We start from the raw sequence: 23,797 nt of genomic DNA on the forward strand, positions 1-23,797 counted from the left end.
TAAACACTATGATTACAATTACTAATAATCTGCCAGGGAAATAAGACATTTTATTTTTATGGGAAAATGTCGTGTCTGGCAGATTATTTCATTCAATTACATTTCCATCAATATTATGGTATTATTGACTTAAAACAAGCTCCTATATCTTGCTGAAAAGTTAACTGCAAGTTAGTTTTATTATTTTAAGTGTAATAAGATATTAGCACTAGAAACTAGACCAAAAATATTGGGTAAGATTTTGTGTTTTTACAGATAATAATAGTTTGCCATTTCAACTAAATGTTCTGAGAAATGTACTGTTTTTCAGATGTTTAGACTGATGTTAAAAATGTACCAAAGCAACCAAGAAAAAAAGCTTATTTTCTTTTGTTGTAAGCATTATTTTCTATTTTCAGAATTACAAAACCTTGGAAGAAGAGGATCATATTTTTGTAGATCTCTGCCTTGGTTTCGCCGCTGAGTGTCATCTGCACAGTTTCAAGCACTGAAATCCTGAATGGAAAATTATCAGTTACTAATTTAAATCAATCAATGTCACATTATACAATGTATTGCCTAAAAGATGGAGACATTTTGTATTATTTTTATATCTAATGTAATTTCATAAATTTATTGAATAGATACTTACATCTCTTGGCTGCTGTTGCAACTTCTGTTTTTCACAATACTGAAGAGGTGAATAACCATAGTTGGAGAGAGATTGACCAGCAAAGGTCTGAGTTGCAGCCTAAGCCATAGCAGGAACTCTTCATCACTAACAGCCGATGGGGAGAAATCTTTATCTAGCACAGCCTCAAGAAAGGCCAATGTCATGTTCTGTGTGTGGTTGGCAGACTGGGTCTGTGGGGAAATTCAGTTTTAGAAGGAAAAAGAGGTGAGAACAAATTGGTTTAGTGAACATCAGGATGGTACAGCCAGAGAGATGTTTTTACTTCTTTTTACAATAAATTTTTAGAAAACGGATTAAAAACTTTAACATCATACATTTTACAATTCCTGAGATTTACGTACTAAAAGTTTGTTTTTCTTCTTGTAGATGTAGATTGTTATGTATAAGTTGGTGTTGAAGAATAAAAAGTGCAAGGTATTAAATCTGCAAGGATGAGGTTAGAAAACCCAGAGCAAGTTGTACATCTTTGCAAAAGAAAACTACAGCTGGTGAAAAATTTTGAATCCCCTCTGGAGCTAAAGCCTTTTTTTAAAAAACTCAGAATGAGATGTAAAAGTGCCCAGGAGAAGAGAAAGCTCAGAAGTAGATCATTGAAAGCCTGGGATATTAGAATGTCACAACAGGCAAACACAAAAATAGAAGGCACAAAATTATATCCTGTATTGAGGTTCAAATTCTTACCAGAATTGTAGTGCTTCCATCAGTTTGTGGCTCTGAGGTAACAGGACTGGTTGCAGTGTTTGATAGTTCTGGACTGGTTAAAGTTTGCTTTGTTGTTGTGGTAGCACTGATTTTAAGAGCGGACTGAGTCTCACTTCCTGTGGCTGCACTAGTTGTTGGCATCCCACTAGTAGTTGTAACTACAGGCACCATTGTTCCAGAACTGGTTGTGGGAAAAGGCATTCTTGTGCCAGTGGTAGTTTCACCATCTGGAGATATTGTCAAAGAGTCAGTTGGACCACCTGTTGATGATGATGTTGCAGTGAAAACCCCCTGTGAGGACGTCTCTGTTATTCCTCTAGTCAAAGCATCTCCTGTTGATGTCCCAGCACTTGTTTCAGGTTTAGGTTTTGATATCAAGGAACTTGTTCGATCAGTTGTCACCATCACTGTGATGGTTCCAGGAGCTTGTGTTGAAGGTCCAGTACTGCTTGAAACTTTTGCTTCTGTTGTGAACAGAGTAGACTCGGCACTCACAGTTGTTGTTCCAACAGTAGTCACAGAATTACCAGTTGATGTTCCAGCACTGGTTGCAGTGTTAGTTGTCCTCCATGAGCTGCTTCCAGTATGAATTGTTGCTGACACAGATCTTGTTGTGATACCAAATGTTGGCATTTCAGAGTCAGTGAGGCTTTTTGTTGGTGTACCAGTTGAAACATCTGCTGTTGATGTTCTACTGCCCGTGCCTTCAGTTAGAGACTTATGGGTAACAGGACTGGTTGCAGTGTTTGATAGTTCTGGACTGGTTAAAGTTTGCTTTGTTTTTGTGGTAGCACTGATTTTAAGAGCGGACTGAGTCTCACTTCCTGTGGCTGCACTAGTTGTTGGCATCCCACTAGTAGTTGTAACTACAGGCACCATTGTTCCAGAACTGGTTGTGGGAAAAGGCATTCTTGTGCCAGTGGTAGTTTCACCATCTGGAGATATTGTCAAAGAGTCAGTTGGACCACCTGTTGATGATGATGTTGCAGTGAAAACCCCCTGTGAGGACGTCTCTGTTATTCCTCTAGTCAAAGCATCTCCTGTTGATGTCCCAGCACTTGTTGCCAAGTTATTTTTTGATATCAAGGAACTTGTTCCAACAGTTGTTTCTGAGATTGTGATTGTTCCAGCATCTTGCGTTGAAGTTCCAGTACTGCTTGAAACTTTTGCTTTTGTTGTGAAGTGATTAGACTTAGCAGTCACTGTTGTTCCTTCAGTGCTCACAGAATCACCTGTTGATCTTACAGCATCAGTTGCAGCAATAGTTGTTGTCCTCCATGAGCTGCTTCCAGTATCAATTGTTGCTGACACAGATCTTGTTGTGATACCAAATGTTGGCATTTCAGAGTCAGTGAGGCTTTTTGTTGGTGTACCAGTTGAAACATCTGCTGTTGATGTTCTACTGCCCGTGCCTTCAGTTAGAGACTTATGGGTAACAGGACTGGTTGCAGTGTTTGATAGTTCTGGACTGGTTAAAGTTTGCTTTGTTGTTGTTGTAGCACTGATTTTAAGAGCGGACTGAGTCTCACTTCCTGTGGCTGCACTAGTTGTTGGCATCCCACTAGTAGTTGTAACTACAGGCACCATTGTTCCAGAACTGGTTGTGGGAAAAGGCATTCTAGTGCCAGTGGTAGTTTCACCATCTGGAGATGTTGTCAAAGAGTCAGTTGGACCACCTTTTGATGATGATGTTGCAGTGAAAACCCCCTGTGAGGACGCCTCTGTTATTCCTCTAGTCAAAGCATCTCCTGTTGATGTCCCAGCACTTGTTTCAGGTTTAGGTTCTGATATCAAGGAACTTGTTCGATCAGTTGTCACCATCACTGTGATGGTTCCAGGAGCTTGTGTTGAAGGTCCAGTACTGCTTGAAACTTTTGCTTCTGTTGTGAACAGAGTAGACTCGGCACTCACAGTTGTTGTTCCAACAGTAGTCACAGAATTACCAGTTGATGTTCCAGCACTGGTTGCAGTGTTAGTTGTCCTCCATGAGCTGCTTCCAGTATGAATTGTTGCTGACACAGATCTTGTTGTGATACCAAATGTTGGCATTTCAGAGTCAGTGAGGCTTTTTGTTGGTGTACCAGTTGAAACATCTGCTGTTGATGTTCTACTGCCCGTGCCTTCAGTTAGAGACTTATGGGTAACAGGACTGGTTGCAGTGTTTGATAGTTCTGGACTGGTTAAAGTTTGCTTTGTTTTTGTGGTAGCACTGATTTTAAGAGCGGACTGAGTCTCACTTCCTGTGGCTGCACTAGTTGTTGGCATCCCACTAGTAGTTGTAACTACAGGCACCATTGTTCCAGAACTGGTTGTGGGAAAAGGCATTCTTGTGCCAGTGGTAGTTTCACCATCTGGAGATGTTGTCAAAGAGTCAGTTGGACCACCTGTTGATGATGATGTTGCAGTGAAAACCCCCTGTGAGGACGCCTCTGTTATTCCTCTAGTCAAAGCATCTCCTGTTGATGTCCCAGCACTTGTTGCCAAGTTATTTTTTGATATCAAGGAACTTGTTCCAACAGTTGTTTCTGAGATTGTGATTGTTCCAGCATCTTGCTTTGAAGTTCCAGTACTGCTTGAAACTTTTGCTTTTGTTGTGAAGTGATTAGACTTAGCAGTCACTGTTGTTCCTTCAGTGCTCACAGAATCACCTGTTGATCTTACAGCATCAGTTGCAGCAATAGTTGTTGTCCTCCATGAGCTGCTTCCAGTATCAATTGTTGCTGACACAGATCTTGTTGTGATACCAAATGTTGGCATTTCAGAGTCAGTGAGGCTTTTTGTTGGTGTACCAGTTGAAACATCTGCTGTTGATGTTCTACTGCCCGTGCCTTCAGTTAGAGACTTATGGGTAACAGGACTGGTTGCAGTGTTTGATAGTTCTGGACTGGTTAAAGTTTGCTTTGTTGTTGTGGTAGCACTGATTTTAAGAGCGGACTGAGTCTCACTTCCTGTGGCTGCACTAGTTGTTGGCATCCCACTAGTAGTTGTAACTACAGGCAGCATTGTTCCAGAACTGGTTGTGGGAAAAGGCATTATTGTGCCAGTGGTAGTTTCACCATCTGGAGATATTGTCAAAGAGTCAGTTGGACCACCTGTTGATGATGATGTTGCAGTGAAAACCCCCTGTGAGGACGTCTCTGTTATTCCTCTAGTCAAAGCATCTCCTGTTGATGTCCCAGCACTTGTTGCCAAGTTATTTTTTGATATCAAGGAACTTGTTCGATCAGTTGTCACCATCACTGTGATGGTTCCAGGAGCTTGTGTTGAAGGTCCAGTACTGCTTGAAACTTTTGCTTCTGTTGTGAACAGAGTAGACTCGGCACTCACAGTTGTTGTTCCAACAGTAGTCACAGAATTACCAGTTGATGTTCCAGCACTGGTTGCAGTGTTAGTTGTCCTCCATGAGCTGCTTCCAGTATGAATTGTTGCTGACACAGATCTTGTTGTGATACCAAATGTTGGCATTTCAGAGTCAGTGAGGCTTTTTGTTGGTGTACCAGTTGAAACATCTGCTGTTGATGTTCTACTGCCCGTGCCTTCAGTTAGAGACTTATGGGTAACAGGACTGGTTGCAGTGTTTGATAGTTCTGGACTGGTTAAAGTTTGCTTTGTTTTTGTGGTAGCACTGATTTTAAGAGCGGACTGAGTCTCACTTCCTGTGGCTGCACTAGTTGTTGGCATCCCACTAGTAGTTGTAACTACAGGCACCATTGTTCCAGAACTGGTTGTGGGAAAAGGCATTCTTGTGCCAGTGGTAGTTTCACCATCTGGAGATATTGTCAAAGAGTCAGTTGGACCACCTGTTGATGATGATGTTGCAGTGAAAACCCCCTGTGAGGACGTCTCTGTTATTCCTCTAGTCAAAGCATCTCCTGTTGATGTCCCAGCACTTGTTGCCAAGTTATTTTTTGATATCAAGGAACTTGTTCCAACAGTTGTTTCTGAGATTGTGATTGTTCCAGCATCTTGCTTTGAAGTTCCAGTACTGCTTGAAACTTTTGCTTTTGTTGTGAAGTGATTAGACTTAGCAGTCACTGTTGTTCCTTCAGTGCTCACAGAATCACCTGTTGATCTTACAGCATCAGTTGCAGCAATAGTTGTTGTCCTCCATGAGCTGCTTCCAGTATCAATTGTTGCTGACACAGATCTTGTTGTGATACCAAATGTTGGCATTTCAGAGTCAGTGAGGCTTTTTGTTGGTGTACCAGTTGAAACATCTGCTGTTGATGTTCTACTGCCCGTGCCTTCAGTTAGATACTTATGGGTAACAGGACTGGTTGCAGTGTTTGATAGTTCTGGACTGGTTAAAGTTTGCTTTGTTGTTGTGGTAGCACTGATTTTAAGAGCGGACTGAGTCTCACTTCCTGTGGCTGCACTAGTTGTTGGCATCCCACTAGTAGTTGTAACTACAGGCACCATTGTTCCAGAACTGGTTGTGGGAAAAGGCATTCTTGTGCCAGTGGTAGTTTCACCATCTGGAGATGTTGTCAAAGAGTCAGTTGGACCACCTGTTGATGATGATGTTGCAGTGAAAACCCCCTGTGAGGACGTCTCTGTTATTCCTCTAGTCAAAGCATCTCCTGTTGATGTCCCAGCACTTGTTTCAGGTTTAGGTTCTGATATCAAGGAACTTGTTCGATCAGTTGTCACCATCACTGTGATGGTTCCAGGAGCTTGTGTTGAAGGTCCAGTACTGCTTGAAACTTTTGCTTCTGTTGTGAACAGAGTAGACTCGGCACTCACAGTTGTTGTTCCAACAGTAGTCACAGAATTACCAGTTGATGTTCCAGCACTGGTTGCAGTGTTAGTTGTCCTCCATGAGCTGCTTCCAGTATGAATTGTTGCTGACACAGATCTTGTTGTGATACCAAATGTTGGCATTTCAGAGTCAGTGAGGCTTTTTGTTGGTGTACCAGTTGAAACATCTGCTGTTGATGTTCTACTGCCCGTGCCTTCAGTTAGAGACTTATGGGTAACAGGACTGGTTGCAGTGTTTGATAGTTCTGGACTGGTTAAAGTTTGCTTTGTTTTTGTGGTAGCACTGATTTTAAGAGCGGACTGAGTCTCACTTCCTGTGGCTGCACTAGTTGTTGGCATCCCACTAGTAGTTGTAACTACAGGCACCATTGTTCCAGAACTGGTTGTGGGAAAAGGCATTCTTGTGCCAGTGGTAGTTTCACCATCTGGAGATGTTGTCAAAGAGTCAGTTGGACCACCTTTTGATGATGATGTTGCAGTGAAAACCCCCTGTGAGGACGCCTCTGTTATTCCTCTAGTCAAAGCATCTCCTGTTGATGTCCCAGCACTTGTTGCCAAGTTATTTTTTGATATCAAGGAACTTGTTCCAACAGTTGTTTCTGAGATTGTGATTGTTCCAGTATCTTGCTTTGAAGTTCCAGTACTGCTTGAAACTTTTGCTTTTGTAGTGAAGTGATTAGACTTAGCAGTCACTGTTGTTCCTTCAGTGCTCACAGAATCACCTGTTGATCTTACAGCATCAGTTGCAGCAATAGTTGTTGTCCTCCATGAGCTGCTTCCAGTATCAATTGTTGCTGACACAGATCTTGTTGTGATACCAAATGTTGGCATTTCAGAGTCAGTGAGGCTTTTTGTTGGTGTACCAGTTGAAACATCTGCTGTTGATGTTCTACTGCCCGTGCCTTCAGTTAGAGACTTATGGGTAACAGGAGTGGTTGCAGTGTTTGATAGTTCTGGACTGGTTAAAGTTTGCTTTGTTGTTGTGGTAGCACTGATTTTAAGAGCGGACTGAGTCTCACTTCCTGTGGCTGCACTAGTTGTTGACATCCCACTAGTAGTTGTAACTACAGGCACCATTGTTCCAGAACTGGTTGTGGGAAAAGGCATTCTTGTGCCAGTGGTAGTTTCACCATCTGGAGATGTTGTCAAAGAGTCAGTTGGACCACCTGTTGATGATGATGTTGCAGTGAAAACCCCCTGTGAGGACGTCTCTGTTATTCCTCTAGTCAAAGCATCTCCTGTTGATGTCCCAGCACTTGTTTCAGGTTTAGGTTCTGATATCAAGGAACTTGTTCGATCAGTTGTCACCATCACTGTGATGGTTCCAGGAGCTTGTGTTGAAGGTCCAGTACTGCTTGAAACTTTTGCTTCTGTTGTGAACAGAGTAGACTCGGCACTCACAGTTGTTGTTCCAACAGTAGTCACAGAATTACCAGTTGATGTTCCAGCACTGGTTGCAGTGTTAGTTGTCCTCCATGAGCTGCTTCCAGTATCAATTGTTGCTGACACAGATCTTGTTGTGATACCAAATGTTGGCATTTCAGAGTCAGTGAGGCTTTTTGTTGGTGTACCAGTTGAAACATCTGCTGTTGATGTTCTACTGCCCGTGCCTTCAGTTAGAGACTTATGGGTAACAGGACTGGTTGCAGTGTTTGATAGTTCTGGACTGGTTAAAGTTTGCTTTGTTTTTGTGGTAGCACTGATTTTAAGAGCGGACTGAGTCTCACTTCCTGTGGCTGCACTAGTTGTTGGCATCCCACTAGTAGTTGTAACTACAGGCACCATTGTTCCAGAACTGGTTGTGGGAAAAGGCATTCTTGTGCCAGTGGTAGTTTCACCATCTGGAGATGTTGTCAAAGAGTCAGTTGGACCACCTTTTGATGATGATGTTGCAGTGAAAACCCCCTGTGAGGACGCCTCTGTTATTCCTCTAGTCAAAGCATCTCCTGTTGATGTCCCAGCACTTGTTGCCAAGTTATTTTTTGATATCAAGGAACTTGTTCCAACAGTTGTTTCTGAGATTGTGATTGTTCCAGCATCTTGCTTTGAAGTTCCAGTACTGCTTGAAACTTTTGCTTTTGTTGTGAAGTGATTAGACTTAGCAGTCACTGTTGTTCCTTCAGTGCTCACAGAATCACCTGTTGATCTTACAGCATCAGTTGCAGCAATAGTTGTTGTCCTCCATGAGCTGCTTCCAGTATCAATTGTTGCTGACACAGATCTTGTTGTGATACCAAATGTTGGCATTTCAGAGTCAGTGAGGCTTTTTGTTGGTGTACCAGTTGAAACATCTGCTGTTGATGTTCTACTGCCCGTGCCTTCAGTTAGAGACTTATGGGTAACAGGACTGGTTGCAGTGTTTGATAGTTCTGGACTGGTTAAAGTTTGCTTTGTTGTTGTGGTAGCACTGATTTTAAGAGCGGACTGAGTCTCACTTCCTGTGGCTGCACTAGTTGTTGACATCCCACTAGTAGTTGTAACTACAGGCACCATTGTTCCAGAACTGGTTGTGGGAAAAGGCATTCTTGTGCCAGTGGTAGTTTCACCATCTGGAGATGTTGTCAAAGAGTCAGTTGGACCACCTGTTGATGATGATGTTGCAGTGAAAACCCCCTGTGAGGACGTCTCTGTTATTCCTCTAGTCAAAGCATCTCCTGTTGATGTCCCAGCACTTGTTTCAGGTTTAGGTTCTGATATCAAGGAACTTGTTCGATCAGTTGTCACCATCACTGTGATGGTTCCAGGAGCTTGTGTTGAAGGTCCAGTACTGCTTGAAACTTTTGCTTCTGTTGTGAACAGAGTAGACTCGGCACTCACAGTTGTTGTTCCAACAGTAGTCACAGAATTACCAGTTGATGTTCCAGCACTGGTTGCAGTGTTAGTTGTCCTCCATGAGCTGCTTCCAGTATCAATTGTTGCTGACACAGATCTTGTTGTGATACCAAATGTTGGCATTTCAGAGTCAGTGAGGCTTTTTGTTGGTGTACCAGTTGAAACATCTGCTGTTGATGTTCTACTGCCCGTGCCTTCAGTTAGAGACTTATGGGTAACAGGACTGGTTGCAGTGTTTGATAGTTCTGGACTGGTTAAAGTTTGCTTTGTTTTTGTGGTAGCACTGATTTTAAGAGCGGACTGAGTCTCACTTCCTGTGGCTGCACTAGTTGTTGGCATCCCACTAGTAGTTGTAACTACAGGCACCATTGTTCCAGAACTGGTTGTGGGAAAAGGCATTCTTGTGCCAGTGGTAGTTTCACCATCTGGAGATGTTGTCAAAGAGTCAGTTGGACCACCTTTTGATGATGATGTTGCAGTGAAAACCCCCTGTGAGGACGCCTCTGTTATTCCTCTAGTCAAAGCATCTCCTGTTGATGTCCCAGCACTTGTTGCCAAGTTATTTTTTGATATCAAGGAACTTGTTCCAACAGTTGTTTCTGAGATTGTGATTGTTCCAGCATCTTGCTTTGAAGTTCCAGTACTGCTTGAAACTTTTGCTTTTGTTGTGAAGTGATTAGACTTAGCAGTCACTGTTGTTCCTTCAGTGCTCACAGAATCACCTGTTGATCTTACAGCATCAGTTGCAGCAATAGTTGTTGTCCTCCATGAGCTGCTTCCAGTATCAATTGTTGCTGACACAGATCTTGTTGTGATACCAAATGTTGGCATTTCAGAGTCAGTGAGGCTTTTTGTTGGTGTACCAGTTGAAACATCTGCTGTTGATGTTCTACTGCCCGTGCCTTCAGTTAGAGACTTATGGGTAACAGGACTGGTTGCAGTGTTTGATAGTTCTGGACTGGTTAAAGTTTGCTTTGTTGTTGTGGTAGCACTGATTTTAAGAGCGGACTGAGTCTCACTTCCTGTGGCTGCACTAGTTGTTGACATCCCACTAGTAGTTGTAACTACAGGCACCATTGTTCCAGAACTGGTTGTGGGAAAAGGCATTCTTGTGCCAGTGGTAGTTTCACCATCTGGAGATGTTGTCAAAGAGTCAGTTGGACCACCTGTTGATGATGATGTTGCAGTGAAAACCCCCTGTGAGGACGTCTCTGTTATTCCTCTAGTCAAAGCATCTCCTGTTGATGTCCCAGCACTTGTTTCAGGTTTAGGTTCTGATATCAAGGAACTTGTTCGATCAGTTGTCACCATCACTGTGATGGTTCCAGGAGCTTGTGTTGAAGGTCCAGTACTGCTTGAAACTTTTGCTTCTGTTGTGAACAGAGTAGACTCGGCACTCACAGTTGTTGTTCCAACAGTAGTCACAGAATTACCAGTTGATGTTCCAGCACTGGTTGCAGTGTTAGTTGTCCTCCATGAGCTGCTTCCAGTATGAATGGTTGAACTGTATGTGGTAGTATGTGCTGGTATGTCAGAGCTGGTCAGGGATGTCATTGTTTGTGTGTCAGAACGTGTTCCAGCACTTGTAAAAGCACTTTGCTGGGTGGGCGTTGTAGTTGGAGGGATTGTGCTGTTGGTATATAGACCAATACCCATTCTGTCTAGATCTGATTGTTGTTGCATGTTTACCCACATCTGAATCACAGTGTTGTTCTCAAACAACTTTAGGTCCGGTAAATGTTCCCCCATGAGTTTCTGGACGTTGGAAGCAGTTAAATCCTGTATGTTTAGAAAAATTAAATGTTGGAAAAAATATTTTTTTTCAGCAGATAAAATATATGTTTACTAGGAGAGAACATTTATAATTGTCCAAAGAATTCACCTAAAGCTAATTCTTCTTTCTTGTTTATACTTACATTTATAACATTGATGTTTAGTTTCATGAAGGTTTTCACATCCATACTTATATTTTGTTTTGACAAAGATATTATATCAACCAGAGATGCTCCACCTTTCAAAAAAGAAATGAATGACAAAATTAAAAAGCAATTCTTATTTGGATAATTAGATAATAGTGAGTATCTAATCTCACCTAGATAGCCTTTAACCAGGTTGTAATAGTTAATCGGATTATCACGATGGACGCTGAAGGAGGTGTTGCTGATCTCATAGAGGACTCTCTTCTGCTCAGTTGAACATGATGCCACATCCAGATGCTTGGTATTTCTGACAACAGATAAAGAGGCATTCAGTGTCACTTTAGCAACCACAGTGGATATGTTTGTTATATCCATGCTGACACCAACCTCATGCTGTCTGCTGTGATGGTCTGTAAAGTGCTGGTGTCCAGTGAGCACAAGTTGGAGTCAATAATGTTTAGTTCACTGCTGTCCAGTGAATTTCCAGAGGCTTTCAGGTACTTGGTGATGATTGCTTTGCTCTAAATGCAACATGAAGAAAAACTCATCAAGTTTCCACTCCAGTCAAATGAAAGTTTTGGTAATGTTTACGGTGCGCTGTACCTGTGCCGTCTTCCATGTTCCATCTTCAGGTTTCATCAGAGCTGCCAAGGTATCCAGTTCAGTGATGTTCCACTTAGAGATGTCATCAAGTGTTGCTGAGCGAGAGACTGAAGCAAGCATCTGTACTTCCTGATCAGGAACTCCAGATGGGAATGCCTGGAAGTAGTTTATGAAATTATAAGAGCAAAGTGTTGAATATGAACTCAAATGAATGAAAATAATATGACGCTCATTAATGTGTCGCATCCTGATGAAATGCCTTCCATCTCAGGATGGCCACTGGGTCTGTTAGTCGCAAAGCTTCTTCCAGGTCATAAAGCCCACAGCACTGTTTGACCAAACCACCACATATTCCCAAGTTACCTGGTTGAGCTTCTTCAGAATGATTTTCTGGAAGTCATCGTCATCCACTTTCTGGCAGATAGCGTAGAGGTTATCTTTTAGAATGGAAACGTCCAGGCAGAGGTTGAACTGCGTCACGTCGTAGCCAAAGGGGAAAGACGGGTCGCTAACAGTCACCTGGGTGATGTTGCCCTCAGTGCATCCTTGTAACGACAAGAGAGCTGGTGAGGCTGCTGTGTAGTTAGAAATTCATTTCTTGCAGGAAATACATTTGTTAGTGATTTCTTCATGATATCTAATTTATCCTTTTGTCAATAATTTACTCTTCAGGCTTAATTTTTTTAGTCATGTTTACATAGCCATAGGCTTTGCAAAGGAATTCACCATTACTCTTATTATTATTAGTAGTAGTAGTATTTACCTTCTCCTTGTTTTACTAAAACTGGGTTGATCTGTTTGAAGAGATACTTCAGCTTGTTCTTGTGTGGATTTTGTTTCCTTAAGTCTGGAAGAAAACCCTTAAGGAATTTCCTCTTTGTTGACTGAAAAAAAATTAAATAAATGTTACAAAATAAAACAATCTAGAAGTCATTTTCAAAAAATATGAGACTAATTTTCATGAAAGGAACCAAGGGGATAAAAACACACAATTGTAAACCAGTCCCAGAAGGTTCTTGTAAAGTAGAGGGGAAGTATCTTGAGATCCTCCAGTGTTTGCTGGTCCCAGTTGGTTACATATCTAAAAATGAAAGACAATATATACGTCGTCATATACATGCAAATATTTTAAATAGGTAATGGATACATTTTTGTGTAGATCTTTATCTCAATGATTTTATACAATACTTGTTTAGGGGGCAGGAGGACTAATTTTCTCCTTTGGGATAAAATCAGTTTTGTCTGACAAGTAGAAGGTCAGAAAATCCCAAAAAATGTGAAGAACTGGCAGAGATTTTTGTTTAATGGAATGAATGGTTTTGCTTTTAGTACCCGAGGTAATACTATATAACTACATACTATATAACTACTAAATTCTTACATAAAAAATTTTTTGTTATGAACTTTTGAGTTAACAAATACTGTTAGATGATGATTAATGCTTTTTCTAAATGGGTTGAAATAGTTCCAGCAAAGCATGCAGATGCTTTGACGGTAGCTAAGGCTATCTGCAAAACTATTATCCCAACATACGGTATTCCACAGACTGTTTACAGTGACAAGTGATACAAAACATGGCTACTCACTTGGGAATGACATTGAAAGGCCACTGTGCCTATCACCCACAGAGTGCAGGGCTGAACAAATGGTACTGTGAAAAGCAGATTTAGAAAATGCATGGCAGACACTGGCCGACCCTGGCCAGAATGCTTAGACTTGGTGAAGCTCTATATGAGGATCACCCCGACAGCTGATGGTCTAACACCTTTTGAAATGATTCATGGGAGAGTTTACAGATTGCCTCTGTTTGCTCCTGACTTACAGAAAGCTGATGAAGATCAGACATTAGCAGATTATATGATCAGGACTCTTAAACAGAAGGAAGTGTCCAGTGCGAATTTACTGCCTTCTGATTCTCTTCCTGTACAGGAGGCCGCTCCGATAGAGCCAGGTGACTGGGTCTAACTAAAGGTCATCAAACGAAAGAACTGGGCGAGTCCACGGTGGGAAGGACCGTTCCAGGTGCTGATGACCACACCAACAGCTGTAAAGATTGCTGAAAGACCCAGCTGGATACATCTCAGTCACTGCAAGCTGCAGAAAGTGTTGGACCCCTAATCCTGAGTGGCGGGGAAGTTTCTGGCTACACAGGGGTTCCATTTTTTAGGGTGGTTCGTCTCAACGCCAGTGAAGAAACTCGACAGATCCTCACTCTTTAGTTTGGGGGTTCTGACATCTCTGTGTGCCGAGCAGCAATGGAGACTCCATATGCCAGATGGATCTTCTACTGCGCTGTGACTGCAGCATGTCTGATGTTTGGAGGAGGAAGTGACCTCACTTTCTACCCACATGACTACAGCACCAACCTGTACTGGCAGCTGATGAACAGGACTGCTCACGAGGAGAACAAGGTGAACTGCTATGTGTGTGCGCAGCTACCAATCGCCACACACAACTCAGGTCTGCACCCAGAGAGCATCACTGATGACAAACAGATGTGTCTCTATGGCCTGAGCACATAACCATGACTCAGCGTCCCCGTGAAAAGAAGAAAATGCAAATGGTGCAAAAAGGACTATTCTGTTCTACTTCGGACAGGAGATGCCGCAAAAGGACTTTTTGGATCTATGAACTGTTCATTTGAGGATGACGTACTTCCGTTTCCACCGTTTCCACAAGCCGCATGGAAAATACCAGAAACCATTTCTTTAGCAGGAGCTAAACCCGGGTCTCTGAGGAGCTGTGTTTACAACAACGGACACGTTTCTCTTGGGATGCCACCTTGGAACCTGTGTAACAAAGTTTACACCTACTGCGACACAACACCGGATTACATCAACTGCATCGCCTGCAGGGGTCAGAGGGCAACCCCCGGCTGCAAAGTCTGGAAAGACAACCCAGACTGTGACAACTTGCTTCAGGAGAAAAAGTTATGCAAGGCATTTTTCCATGGGTCGGAGTAGGTGAGATTCGAAGCCACGTTGAGATCAACAGATATGAATTACTGCGACTCAACAGTACACAGCCAACGGCACCGTGAGAGAGCTGACTGAACTGAGAAAGATGGTTCTGCACAACTGTGTTGTACTGGACTTCCTCACAGCCTCTCAGGGAGGTGTTTGTAAAATCATTGGCCCAACGTGCTGCACTTTTGTTCCTGATGAAACAGGAACTGGAGGAACTTAAACATTACATAGAAAGTGGAACACAAGGATCATCTCCTTTTGATTTTCTTTCTTGGCTCACTTCCAGACCATGGTGGAATTTACTGGTGAAGCTTGAAACACCTATTCTGGGTGTTTTGTTTCTTTGTTGCCTGTTCACAAGTTGCATTATTCCATGCCTTCGAAGCATGATGTTTAAAACAATTAACACAACTGTTATCAACTATCAGCTGGTGAAAATAACCTATGACACAAATAAAGACGACTTGTTTTCTGATGATGAAGTTCTGTAATCAATAAACAGATTAATTCATTTGCTGAATGACTCCTACACCAAAATGTGAAAACAAGTGGAGTTTGTGTTGAGAAAACTGCTTTTGATTTTTTGCTGTTTTTTATTTTTCATTTATTGCATTATATTCCATTTATTCATTGTGTATTTTCTGTGTTTAGATTAGAAAAAAAAATCTTACATTTATTGGTTCTTTTATTTTCTTTTCTTTTCTATGTTTGGCTTTTGCATAAAGTTTACACACATAGTAAAATGATAAAAAGGGGGGAATGTTAGAGATTTTTTGGTATTATCATTTTGCTATTACTTTAGTTTATATTCAGTCTAATGTTAATCAGGATTATTGTGATTTTCTGTTTAAAGTGTTCTCTTTCTTATGTGTGTATAAACTGACCTGGAGGTCACGACTGTCTGTTCATCTTCATGTGAAACAGTTAACTCTGTGTTTCTCAGACCTTAAATTCTTATCAACCAGAATACCTCCTAACTGCCCGTCTGTAGTCGTATTTTGTCTTGTTGACAGTTTGACTGAGATTTGAACCGGGCTCAGACCGTAGATCAGATATCACACCTGGAACTGGGTTGCTAGTTGTTTGGGTTAGAAGTTTTACGACCTCTGTTGTTTTTCCTGACTGCCCCCTTGACAATAAAACAGGGGCTCACGCGGAAGGAGATCAGAACGCTCTGTGAACGGCTCGGAGGAGCAGTTGACGGAGTTTTTCTCCTTTTGCAAAAGCTTGGCTATAAAATTCATACACGTTGTCTGTGGTTCTTTTATGTAGATTAAAAAGGAAAAATACCCATCAGTACCCGTATTGTGTTTTCCCAGACAGCAGCAGTGTTTCCATAGCAGCCACTTGGCTGGCAGAGAGGTCTTTGCAGGCTTTGAGTTTTTCCAGGATGAGAGGATCCGAGTTCTCAATGTCGGATCTATCCAGAGTGCAGACCATGTTCCCCAGGACCTCCACATTGTCTCTGCTCAGGCTGACACCACTGATCCCCTGAAACAGTGAAAAATGTTCAAATCAGTGAAGACGTTTCATTACTCTGCTGTAGAAGAGTAATTTGAGGCACGTGCAATATGCTGCAGGTAGGCTCTTTGTATATTGATGCTCTGTTTTATTGGCTCTCACCAAGCAGTCTCTAGCTTCCCTGAACTTCTTTGGGCCCTTGTTCAAGATGCTGGAGGCCACAGAGAAGTCTGTAGCACCCAGGGCAGAGAAGTAGGACCTGCAGTTTGCTTTCTGGACATTTTCGGAGCTGTTGGTGGGGATTGTTGTAAAAAATCAAAATCATCATATAACTTTTTCAAACAACTGGCAACATAGTTACAATAATTACGTGGAGAGAGACTCACTCCAAGTAGAGAAGCATGTCCGAAGGGTAATCAGTGAAGTTCTGAGAGAGGTCGCCACGGATCAGGTTGTACATGCAGGTCAGCTGGAGGTCACAGTGTGAGAAGGTTGATGTGTCAGTGTTCTGCTCTTACTACTTTCATAAATTGAAATGTTTATGTTAAACAAATTTGAATACATAACTGGTGGTCATTGATTTAAAAAAAACCCATTTTCATAGCCTTCAACCATTTAATTTTAAGTGTCTCATTTCAATAAATTGTTTTACTTGCAGAACTTACCTGAGGTTCCTTCAGGTCCACTTTGGCTCTGCCTTTCCTCGGTCGACAGGCACGGATCATCTGCTTGATTTTGGTTTTAGACATTTTCTGAACCGATGAACAACTGAAGCCTTGTAGCACAGACGGCGAAAGCCTGCAGAGAGAAAACAGAAAAGCACAGAGTTTAATGCATGGAAAGGTGGAAATTCTCCTGACAAATAGCTGCGGGTGTTGGTTACTTACTGCTCGATGTCAAAGCCTGATTCACCCAATGTCCAAATAAACATGGCGGACTGTAAAGATTAATACAGGAGTCTTTATATAAGATGTTATATATAAAACTTATATAACGTCTTATATAAGATTTATATATAAGATTTATATGTGAGAAATATTATTATATTAAACATGGCAGGTGATCTCTGGCATATTAATTAAAATATCTGACAGCATCAAGTTTTTATCTGTCTAAAACCAGAACAAATCACTGACCTGATCTGGAGTCCACGTCTTTTTGTTAATCATGCTGATGTTGACTGTGCTCTCAGAAAACACCAGCAGTGAAGGTGGGATCTCATGTGCTAGGACATCAGGGACATTCTCCACCAATTTAACTGGATTTGCGTCCACAGAAATGATCTGACAAGTAGGTCAGTAGATGTCATTGCTATTTGTCTGGTTCATTCAGTACTACTGAATTTAAGGGCATGTTTGTTTTGTTACCTTTCTGACAAAAGTCTCCTGGACAACCTTTGAGGCTTCCAGCATGTTGGAAACGACGTTGGGCTTCTTGGAGGCGCTGAGTATTTCGGAAGCTGAGATCTTTTGAATTGACTCTGAGTGAAGTCCAACAACAAGAGTTCCCAGGGACTCCAGAGAGGCTGCGCTGTTGACCTGTCAGTTACATTGTTATCTATTAAACCCATTAAAACCATGTTCTAATAACTGGAAACTAATGATCATAGATTTTGATAACAAATTCAGGTTAACATTTATGTAGCCGATCATTGAATACCTGAAGTGTTTCAGGAAAGCTGAAGAAAACAGCAAAACTTACCTGAAATCCTGAGGAGGTGATGGACTGGATGATAGTGGTGGCCTGGTCCTGGCCCCAGTTTTTCACAGAGCCCAGGCTGGACAAAGAGGAAATGAGCACTGAAGAGGACACTGTAAGAATCTGATCTTTGGTTAGTGCTGAAGAGGCACTGCCAAGTTGTTCAAAGGTTTCCTTTGTGAAGGTCTTGATGGTGGATGTCAGAGCTGCAGATACCTGTTGAATATAATATTGTGGATGCATTAGCTTAATGTTGTACTGTTTAAAACCCAAGGATTCATTAAAATTTCATGTGAGTCAAACGTGTTTGTCTAGTGAAGGACATGAAGATGATATTTGCTGTCAATTACTGCTGTACAAATTGAATTAAATTGAGCTGGAAAAACGTTGTTGAAGCAAACAATATTTCTATGTAGAAACTTTTAGATCTGGTACCTCAGGATCTTCTGTTCCATTACAGAATGTCTTCAGTTTTTCCAAGATGACCATCGTCTCAGATTCAGTAAGAGAGGAAAATACTGAGCTTGGGATGTCAGAGGAACATAATAAAGAGCCTGGAAGCCTGAATGAAAGGTGGATTTTTATTCAGCCGAGGGAAAGGACGAGTAATTAAGCACATATCGACATGGAAACCTGATCTGATCAACATTGCCGTATATTTTTCAGCTAGAGTGATAAAAACTTACTTGAACAGACTGAAGTTCGGGTTGAATGCATAGAGCTGGGTGATGTAGTAGCCTGTTACGTATTTAGAGATGGCTGTGTTGTTGAAGAGTTCCAGATTAGAGTTATCCTCCAGGAATATCTCCAGCTTTAAATGTATACACATCGATTACCATGCAACATAGATATTACTTTGCACAGCTAAATGCACCAGGCTTCATCCAAACAGTTCATTTTTCCTACTCCTCCCTCTTGTAATTCCAAGTGGAAAATGGGTTTTGGTAAGATTTACAAAACTTTCATACATTATTCAATATTCTTTAATTATGAATGGACAAACACCTGAGAGATGGAGATAAAGCTGGTGAGATCATCCAGAGTGATAAATGTAACAAAGCTGCCGATGTAGCTGGCAAACCAGGAGGTAGAACTCAGCTCTGGATCGCTGGGATTGTAGCATCTGGCTCCAGAGCCTGAGGACAGCAACATAGCAGAGTACGGTCATAGAAATATGTAATCTATTGATCTAAAACATGATGATGTAAACCTGCATCACTGATATTTCAGCTCAGAATAGAAAGGTGTCTTCGGTAACAATCATCCGATCACCACTGGTTAGTTTTTAAGGCATAAAGAGCAAATAACAGGATCTAGACTCTTACCAGCTGTCAGGTAGCTCCTGATGACGGTGTATACATCTTTCCGTCCAAATTCTGAACTGTTGTATGTGAACGTTTTCCCCATAATATACACCCTGTTAAAAAGAAAATAATAGAACCTAAGTTTGATGAAACCTACACATTCAATCATGAGATGAAATGAGAAAACAACTCACAGTTTCTGGAAGGAGAGACACGAGGCGTTTTGCACCTCAGTGGAGTTCAGAAGTTCCTTTGTGAGGAACCTCAGATAGTTCCTCAAACGTACGTTAAACCACAGATCAACCTCAGATCTTCTGTTGCTGCTCAGAGCCAAAGGCCAAACACAGGGAAGGATGATCCTCCTCACGTCATCTGGGACGTCCTCCTGCAGGTGTTGCACGATCAATCAATGGGAGAATGAAGAGAACACAGCTAGATAGCCACTTACATGTGATTGCAAACATGCTTGTCTGAATTGGGGGACATACAGTTTGTAGGAACAGAGAGGTTTTGTTGTAGTTGTTAAAGATGGCACAGATGTTTGAAATGTTCTGGGTGACATCAGGCTGGCTGAGGAACTGACGCATTTCTGAGGTGCTGATGGTATTTAGGAGCTGGAGAGATTCAAGCAAAGTTGTCACCAAATTATTGAAATCAAAAGGTTGATTAGATATTCAGCTATATTGGCAAGTTTCACTGAGATAAACTCTCTTGTCATTATGTTTTCACCTCTGACTTGCGTGTTGGTGGCAGAAGAGAGATGAATACTGACACATCAGGAAAACCAAAGTTGAGGAAGTTGCTTTTCAGGAAGAGGTAGAAGCTTCCACCTTCATAACACTTCACCCATGCTGGGCCTTTTGTTTTTACAAAGGAAAATGTATTGTTATGGGTGAAAATATGAGCTACTATGAAACATATAGATGTGTACAAGCAGCTCTTTAGGAGATTCACAGCATGGGCATGTTTTTCAAACAAACCTTGAAAGAAGAGGACTATATTGTTGTAGATCTGTTGTTTGGTTTCAGTGCTAAGCGTCATTTGTACCTTGTCAAGCACTGTAATCCTAAAAAAGCAACAATTCTCTATCATTTTCAAGATTAGATGGAAATCTAATGAAACACGACATTATTACAAGTAAAAGTTATGTCGGAATACTTGTCAGTTTTCTGTGATCCTAGTATTTCACTGAATAACTTACATCTCTTGGCTGCTGTTGCAGCTCCTGTTTGTCCCAATGCTGAAAAGTCGTTCTACCAGACTAGGTGAAATATTGACCAAAAAAGGCCTCAGCCGCACCCTCATCCACTGCAGGAACTCTTCATCACTAACAGCAGGGAAGGACAGCACTCCTCTTTCCATAACTGTCTGGAGGAAGGAGGATTTTACCTCTAGTGTGTAGTTGGCAGACTGGACCTGTGGGTGAGTTTAGAAACGGATGTTTGTTCAAACACAAATCATCAACAGCATGCTCCTCTGCCACACAGACCCAAGACTTCCTCCTTCCTACGATCCATCTCTGCGATACTATCTCTATAGAGCTGCTATCCTTTCTCTTTACTCACAAAATAACTTTATCTCCAATCTGCTAAACTTAAGCTGTCTGTGTCATGAAATGCGGTAGTTGAGTGGTGAGGCAGACACAGTAGACCCAGGTTATGCTGAGAAAATAATGATTTAATGATGAAAACACAAGAATCCAGGCAGCACAGAGTGAACAAAAGCCAGGAGCTAATCTCTGGTAGCAACCGGTGTCAATATGACAGAAACAGGCAACAAGACAGTGGACAAGGACCCAACAAGGAACACAGGTGGACTAAATACACAAGGAGGTAATCAGGGGAAACAAGATACAGCTGTGAGCAATCAAGGGGTAGACAGGACAACACAGAGACTCAACTGAACACAGAAACCTAAATGAATACACAGAAAAACTCAAATCCTCACACTATTTCTAAACGTGTTCAATATCTTCAAATTACCTCGAACAAGATCTCAGTAACATATTGTTAACCTCCCAAGTGGCTTTGAATGCAGATGTGTTCAAAGTGCAGTCATTTTGTAGTAGTGGCTGTGGTGTGCACTGCATGGTGCCCATACATACAACATACTTATAGCAAAAAGCCATAGACATGCAGTCAGTGGCAGACAGCATATAGATGGTCAACAGGTGTCCATGCAGTTTGGACATGTGTTAGTAAGTGAGAAACCCATTTTGAACATCCTTTGTCCCGTGTGTTCTATGAAGAAAATTGTACACATTTACCTCAATCACTGGTGAGACTGTGTCAAAGAAAGCACCAAAATCAGCTGTCTGGATTGCTCCCAGGACCTTTCTCACGTCTTGCATCCCGTTTAGCTGTGAGGGAATTGTTGCAAGCTGGCTCAGCTGACTGATCGTGAGAACATCCACAACTTCCACCTAAGAAAAGACAAGTGACACTTTAACCAAACCCTACAGTTTCTTGACTTCATCTCCCAGGTTCTGATTTATTTGTGAAAAAAAAAATAGAATGACAAATTCAGAACTACATAAAAGCTTTCCAAATCTAGTATTCAGACTTGACCTTAATATATATTATTGCAAGCCTTTAATCATATTGTTCTGCAAACTTTGTAACAAAATCTAGTTTGTCAATAGGATATTAATGACTAACTGCTAGATAAAGGCCACTAGTGCCTAAGAAAATAAAAGACTGATGCAAATAAACACAGAATCTAAAGTAAACAGTTAAATTATATTTGGTCATGTCATGACCAAATATAATTTATTAAGACAGTTTGTACATGTTATTCAGGCATAGCAGTGTAAAACTTACTCCTCTGAAATCATTCTTTAAAGACAAAAAATCCATGAAGGAGGCTTGAAATCTGAAATAGCCAAAGTTGTCTTCTAGCCAACGCCTGTTATCAGATGTAACACAGGCGATGCCTAGAAATAAAGTAAGAAAGATTTTTATGGAACAGGTCACATTAAACCTAAACATAACATGAGACGACTACAATTTTAAAGCAGTTAAAACAGTTAACTATGTATGAATATACCAATTCTCAATCACACAAACAACAATACGTATATGTGCTCATATTTCTAGTAAGCAGAAGCTACCTCTGTGGAACTGTCCCCTGAGATAGTCCAATGCAAACATGAAAACCAGCTGAACTTGTCCATCTGAAAGTTGACTGAAAATGTTGCTGAACCCTTTGAGACTGAGAGAACAACAATCCAGGGATTTAATCATGTTTCAGTTGGGACATTTGATTTTTTTTTTTACATAGATAAAACAAAGAACAAAAAAATTTACTCACATCTCCTGATAAGAGCTGCAGGTAATATTTCTGGGGATAATTTCAAATGCTCGTGAGTCAACACTTGGCAGGAAAAGAGGAAGATAAACCTGGAACCATAACTTCAATTCTTCCTCATTCAACATAGAAAGTTTTGGGCCAAGAACTGTTAAAGTAAGATTCAGGATGGTGTCACGTATTCTTGGACTGAGTGTTGTCTAGTTTTGTTGAAAGGAAAGAAAAAAAATTGAATTTACTGTCCTTCCTTCTGACATCAACTTCATAAGATTACTTTCTGATGAAAACTTACTTCAGCTGGACCATGAACAAATGTATCAAAGAATGACTCAATGTTTGCCATAGATGCTGAGAGCGCAAATCTTCTGAAACTCATTATTACAACATTTTCATTGGATAGGTTGTTTGGTTCAAGGAGGAAGGTAGCTAGTTGGGTTGGAGAAAAGGAATCAAGGATGATCACCTACAAAAACATGTTAGAGGAGAAAGAAAGAAATACATTTCTCAGAGTTTATGAACTAAAGGATGATTTTACAACCTATCAAACTGAACATACATCTGAGAGGTTGAAGGCTTTGAGGTCAGAGTAAGTCGTGTATTGAGAAAAGGGTCCCAGGTTTGTTTCAATCCATTCAACATCAGTCTCAAGTCCCGTCCTGCAAGCTGAGGGACATATGCATTTGTTAGACTAGGCATAATTTACACAGAGCCCTATTTAAAGTCATCAGCCATTTACAGGCTTGTTTTTTTGTGTTTTTTTTTGTTCCGGGTGCTCTTTCAACATAGCAGTTGTACAACTGAAATCCATGAGGCAAAAGTAATTTTTTTCATTCCCACCTGGCTTGTTGATGACACTGGTAGAGCTTCTGATGTAGGCCAGCAGAACAGAAGCGATTTCTTGTCGTCTAAGCAGGGGTATGGCAGGGAACACTTTGGCAATCCCTCCCACACTGAAAAGATTGTAGAAAACGTTTCTGACATGGCACCTCACCAGTAGACTGTAACTAAAGGTCTCTGAAGACGCTTCTTTAGAATGCAACTCACACGACGTGGTAGTTGGCGCAGCTCATGCTTGATATCGTACTGTTGAGCATCTGTGGAGTGAAACTGGCAAGGATGGTAACCAGTTTGACGTGGAACCAAAGGTACAACTCTTGTGAGCTGAAGGTCAGGAAATGTAGCCTTAGGATGTAAAAGGCTCTTGTCATCGCACGATCTCGGACGACCGTCTGGAACTGTAGGACCTTGCAAAGTATGACAAGTACGGTAAACTGTGTGAGAAATGCACTACACAGAGCACTTTTAAAGATTGGAGTCAACAGAGTTGTGTAAATTACTTCCGTCCAAAGTGATGCAGACCCTTTGATACCCAAACGAGGGCTAAGATTGGTACATCTGAAGTCTGTGACTGGCTGTGGCTGGGACTGGGACCTACCTGTCCGTTCGCTGTGAGCTGTGTGAGGAATTCGTCTAGGTTTTCCAGAGCGTCACCCTTTTCAAGTCGCTCAAAGGCAAGGTCAATCAGGGTTGTGTCGTTTGAGCTCCCTGCACTTATTAGGAGCTGTGCCACTTGAG

At 41.4% G+C, this 23,797-nt stretch overlaps 1 protein-coding gene across 1 annotated transcript in view; it reads right to left on the reverse strand.

The window, feature by feature from the left end:
- The window catches only part of LOC106910934 (uncharacterized), a 36,699-nt gene extending 13,407 nt beyond the window's left edge, over positions 1 to 23,292 (reverse strand). The window contains 35 exon segments of the mRNA XM_088003177.1: positions 410 to 495; positions 632 to 843; positions 1,355 to 10,744; positions 10,882 to 10,976; positions 11,058 to 11,191; positions 11,272 to 11,405; positions 11,488 to 11,643; positions 11,851 to 12,032; positions 12,251 to 12,371; positions 12,478 to 12,568; positions 15,754 to 15,944; positions 16,077 to 16,203; positions 16,301 to 16,383; positions 16,580 to 16,712; positions 16,802 to 16,851; positions 17,051 to 17,197; positions 17,282 to 17,452; positions 17,616 to 17,828; positions 18,048 to 18,174; positions 18,299 to 18,423; positions 18,618 to 18,748; positions 18,938 to 19,029; positions 19,111 to 19,301; positions 19,405 to 19,530; positions 19,646 to 19,773; positions 19,897 to 19,982; positions 20,118 to 20,332; positions 21,183 to 21,338; positions 21,736 to 21,848; positions 22,026 to 22,126; positions 22,226 to 22,435; positions 22,519 to 22,685; positions 22,779 to 22,885; positions 23,060 to 23,172; positions 23,267 to 23,292. Of these exon segments, the coding sequence (XP_087859303.1) occupies positions 410 to 495; positions 632 to 843; positions 1,355 to 10,744; positions 10,882 to 10,976; positions 11,058 to 11,191; positions 11,272 to 11,405; positions 11,488 to 11,643; positions 11,851 to 12,032; positions 12,251 to 12,371; positions 12,478 to 12,568; positions 15,754 to 15,944; positions 16,077 to 16,203; positions 16,301 to 16,383; positions 16,580 to 16,712; positions 16,802 to 16,851; positions 17,051 to 17,197; positions 17,282 to 17,452; positions 17,616 to 17,828; positions 18,048 to 18,174; positions 18,299 to 18,423; positions 18,618 to 18,748; positions 18,938 to 19,029; positions 19,111 to 19,301; positions 19,405 to 19,530; positions 19,646 to 19,773; positions 19,897 to 19,982; positions 20,118 to 20,332; positions 21,183 to 21,338; positions 21,736 to 21,848; positions 22,026 to 22,126; positions 22,226 to 22,435; positions 22,519 to 22,685; positions 22,779 to 22,885; positions 23,060 to 23,172; positions 23,267 to 23,292 (13,930 nt within the window).
- Positions 23,293 to 23,797: the final 505 nt, after the last annotated feature.

The sequence above is a fragment of the Poecilia mexicana genome, unplaced genomic scaffold, assembly GCF_051168715.1.
Source record: "Poecilia mexicana isolate PSO_F unplaced genomic scaffold, ASM5116871v1 scaffold_23, whole genome shotgun sequence".
NCBI lineage: Eukaryota > Metazoa > Chordata > Actinopteri > Cyprinodontiformes > Poeciliidae > Poecilia > Poecilia mexicana.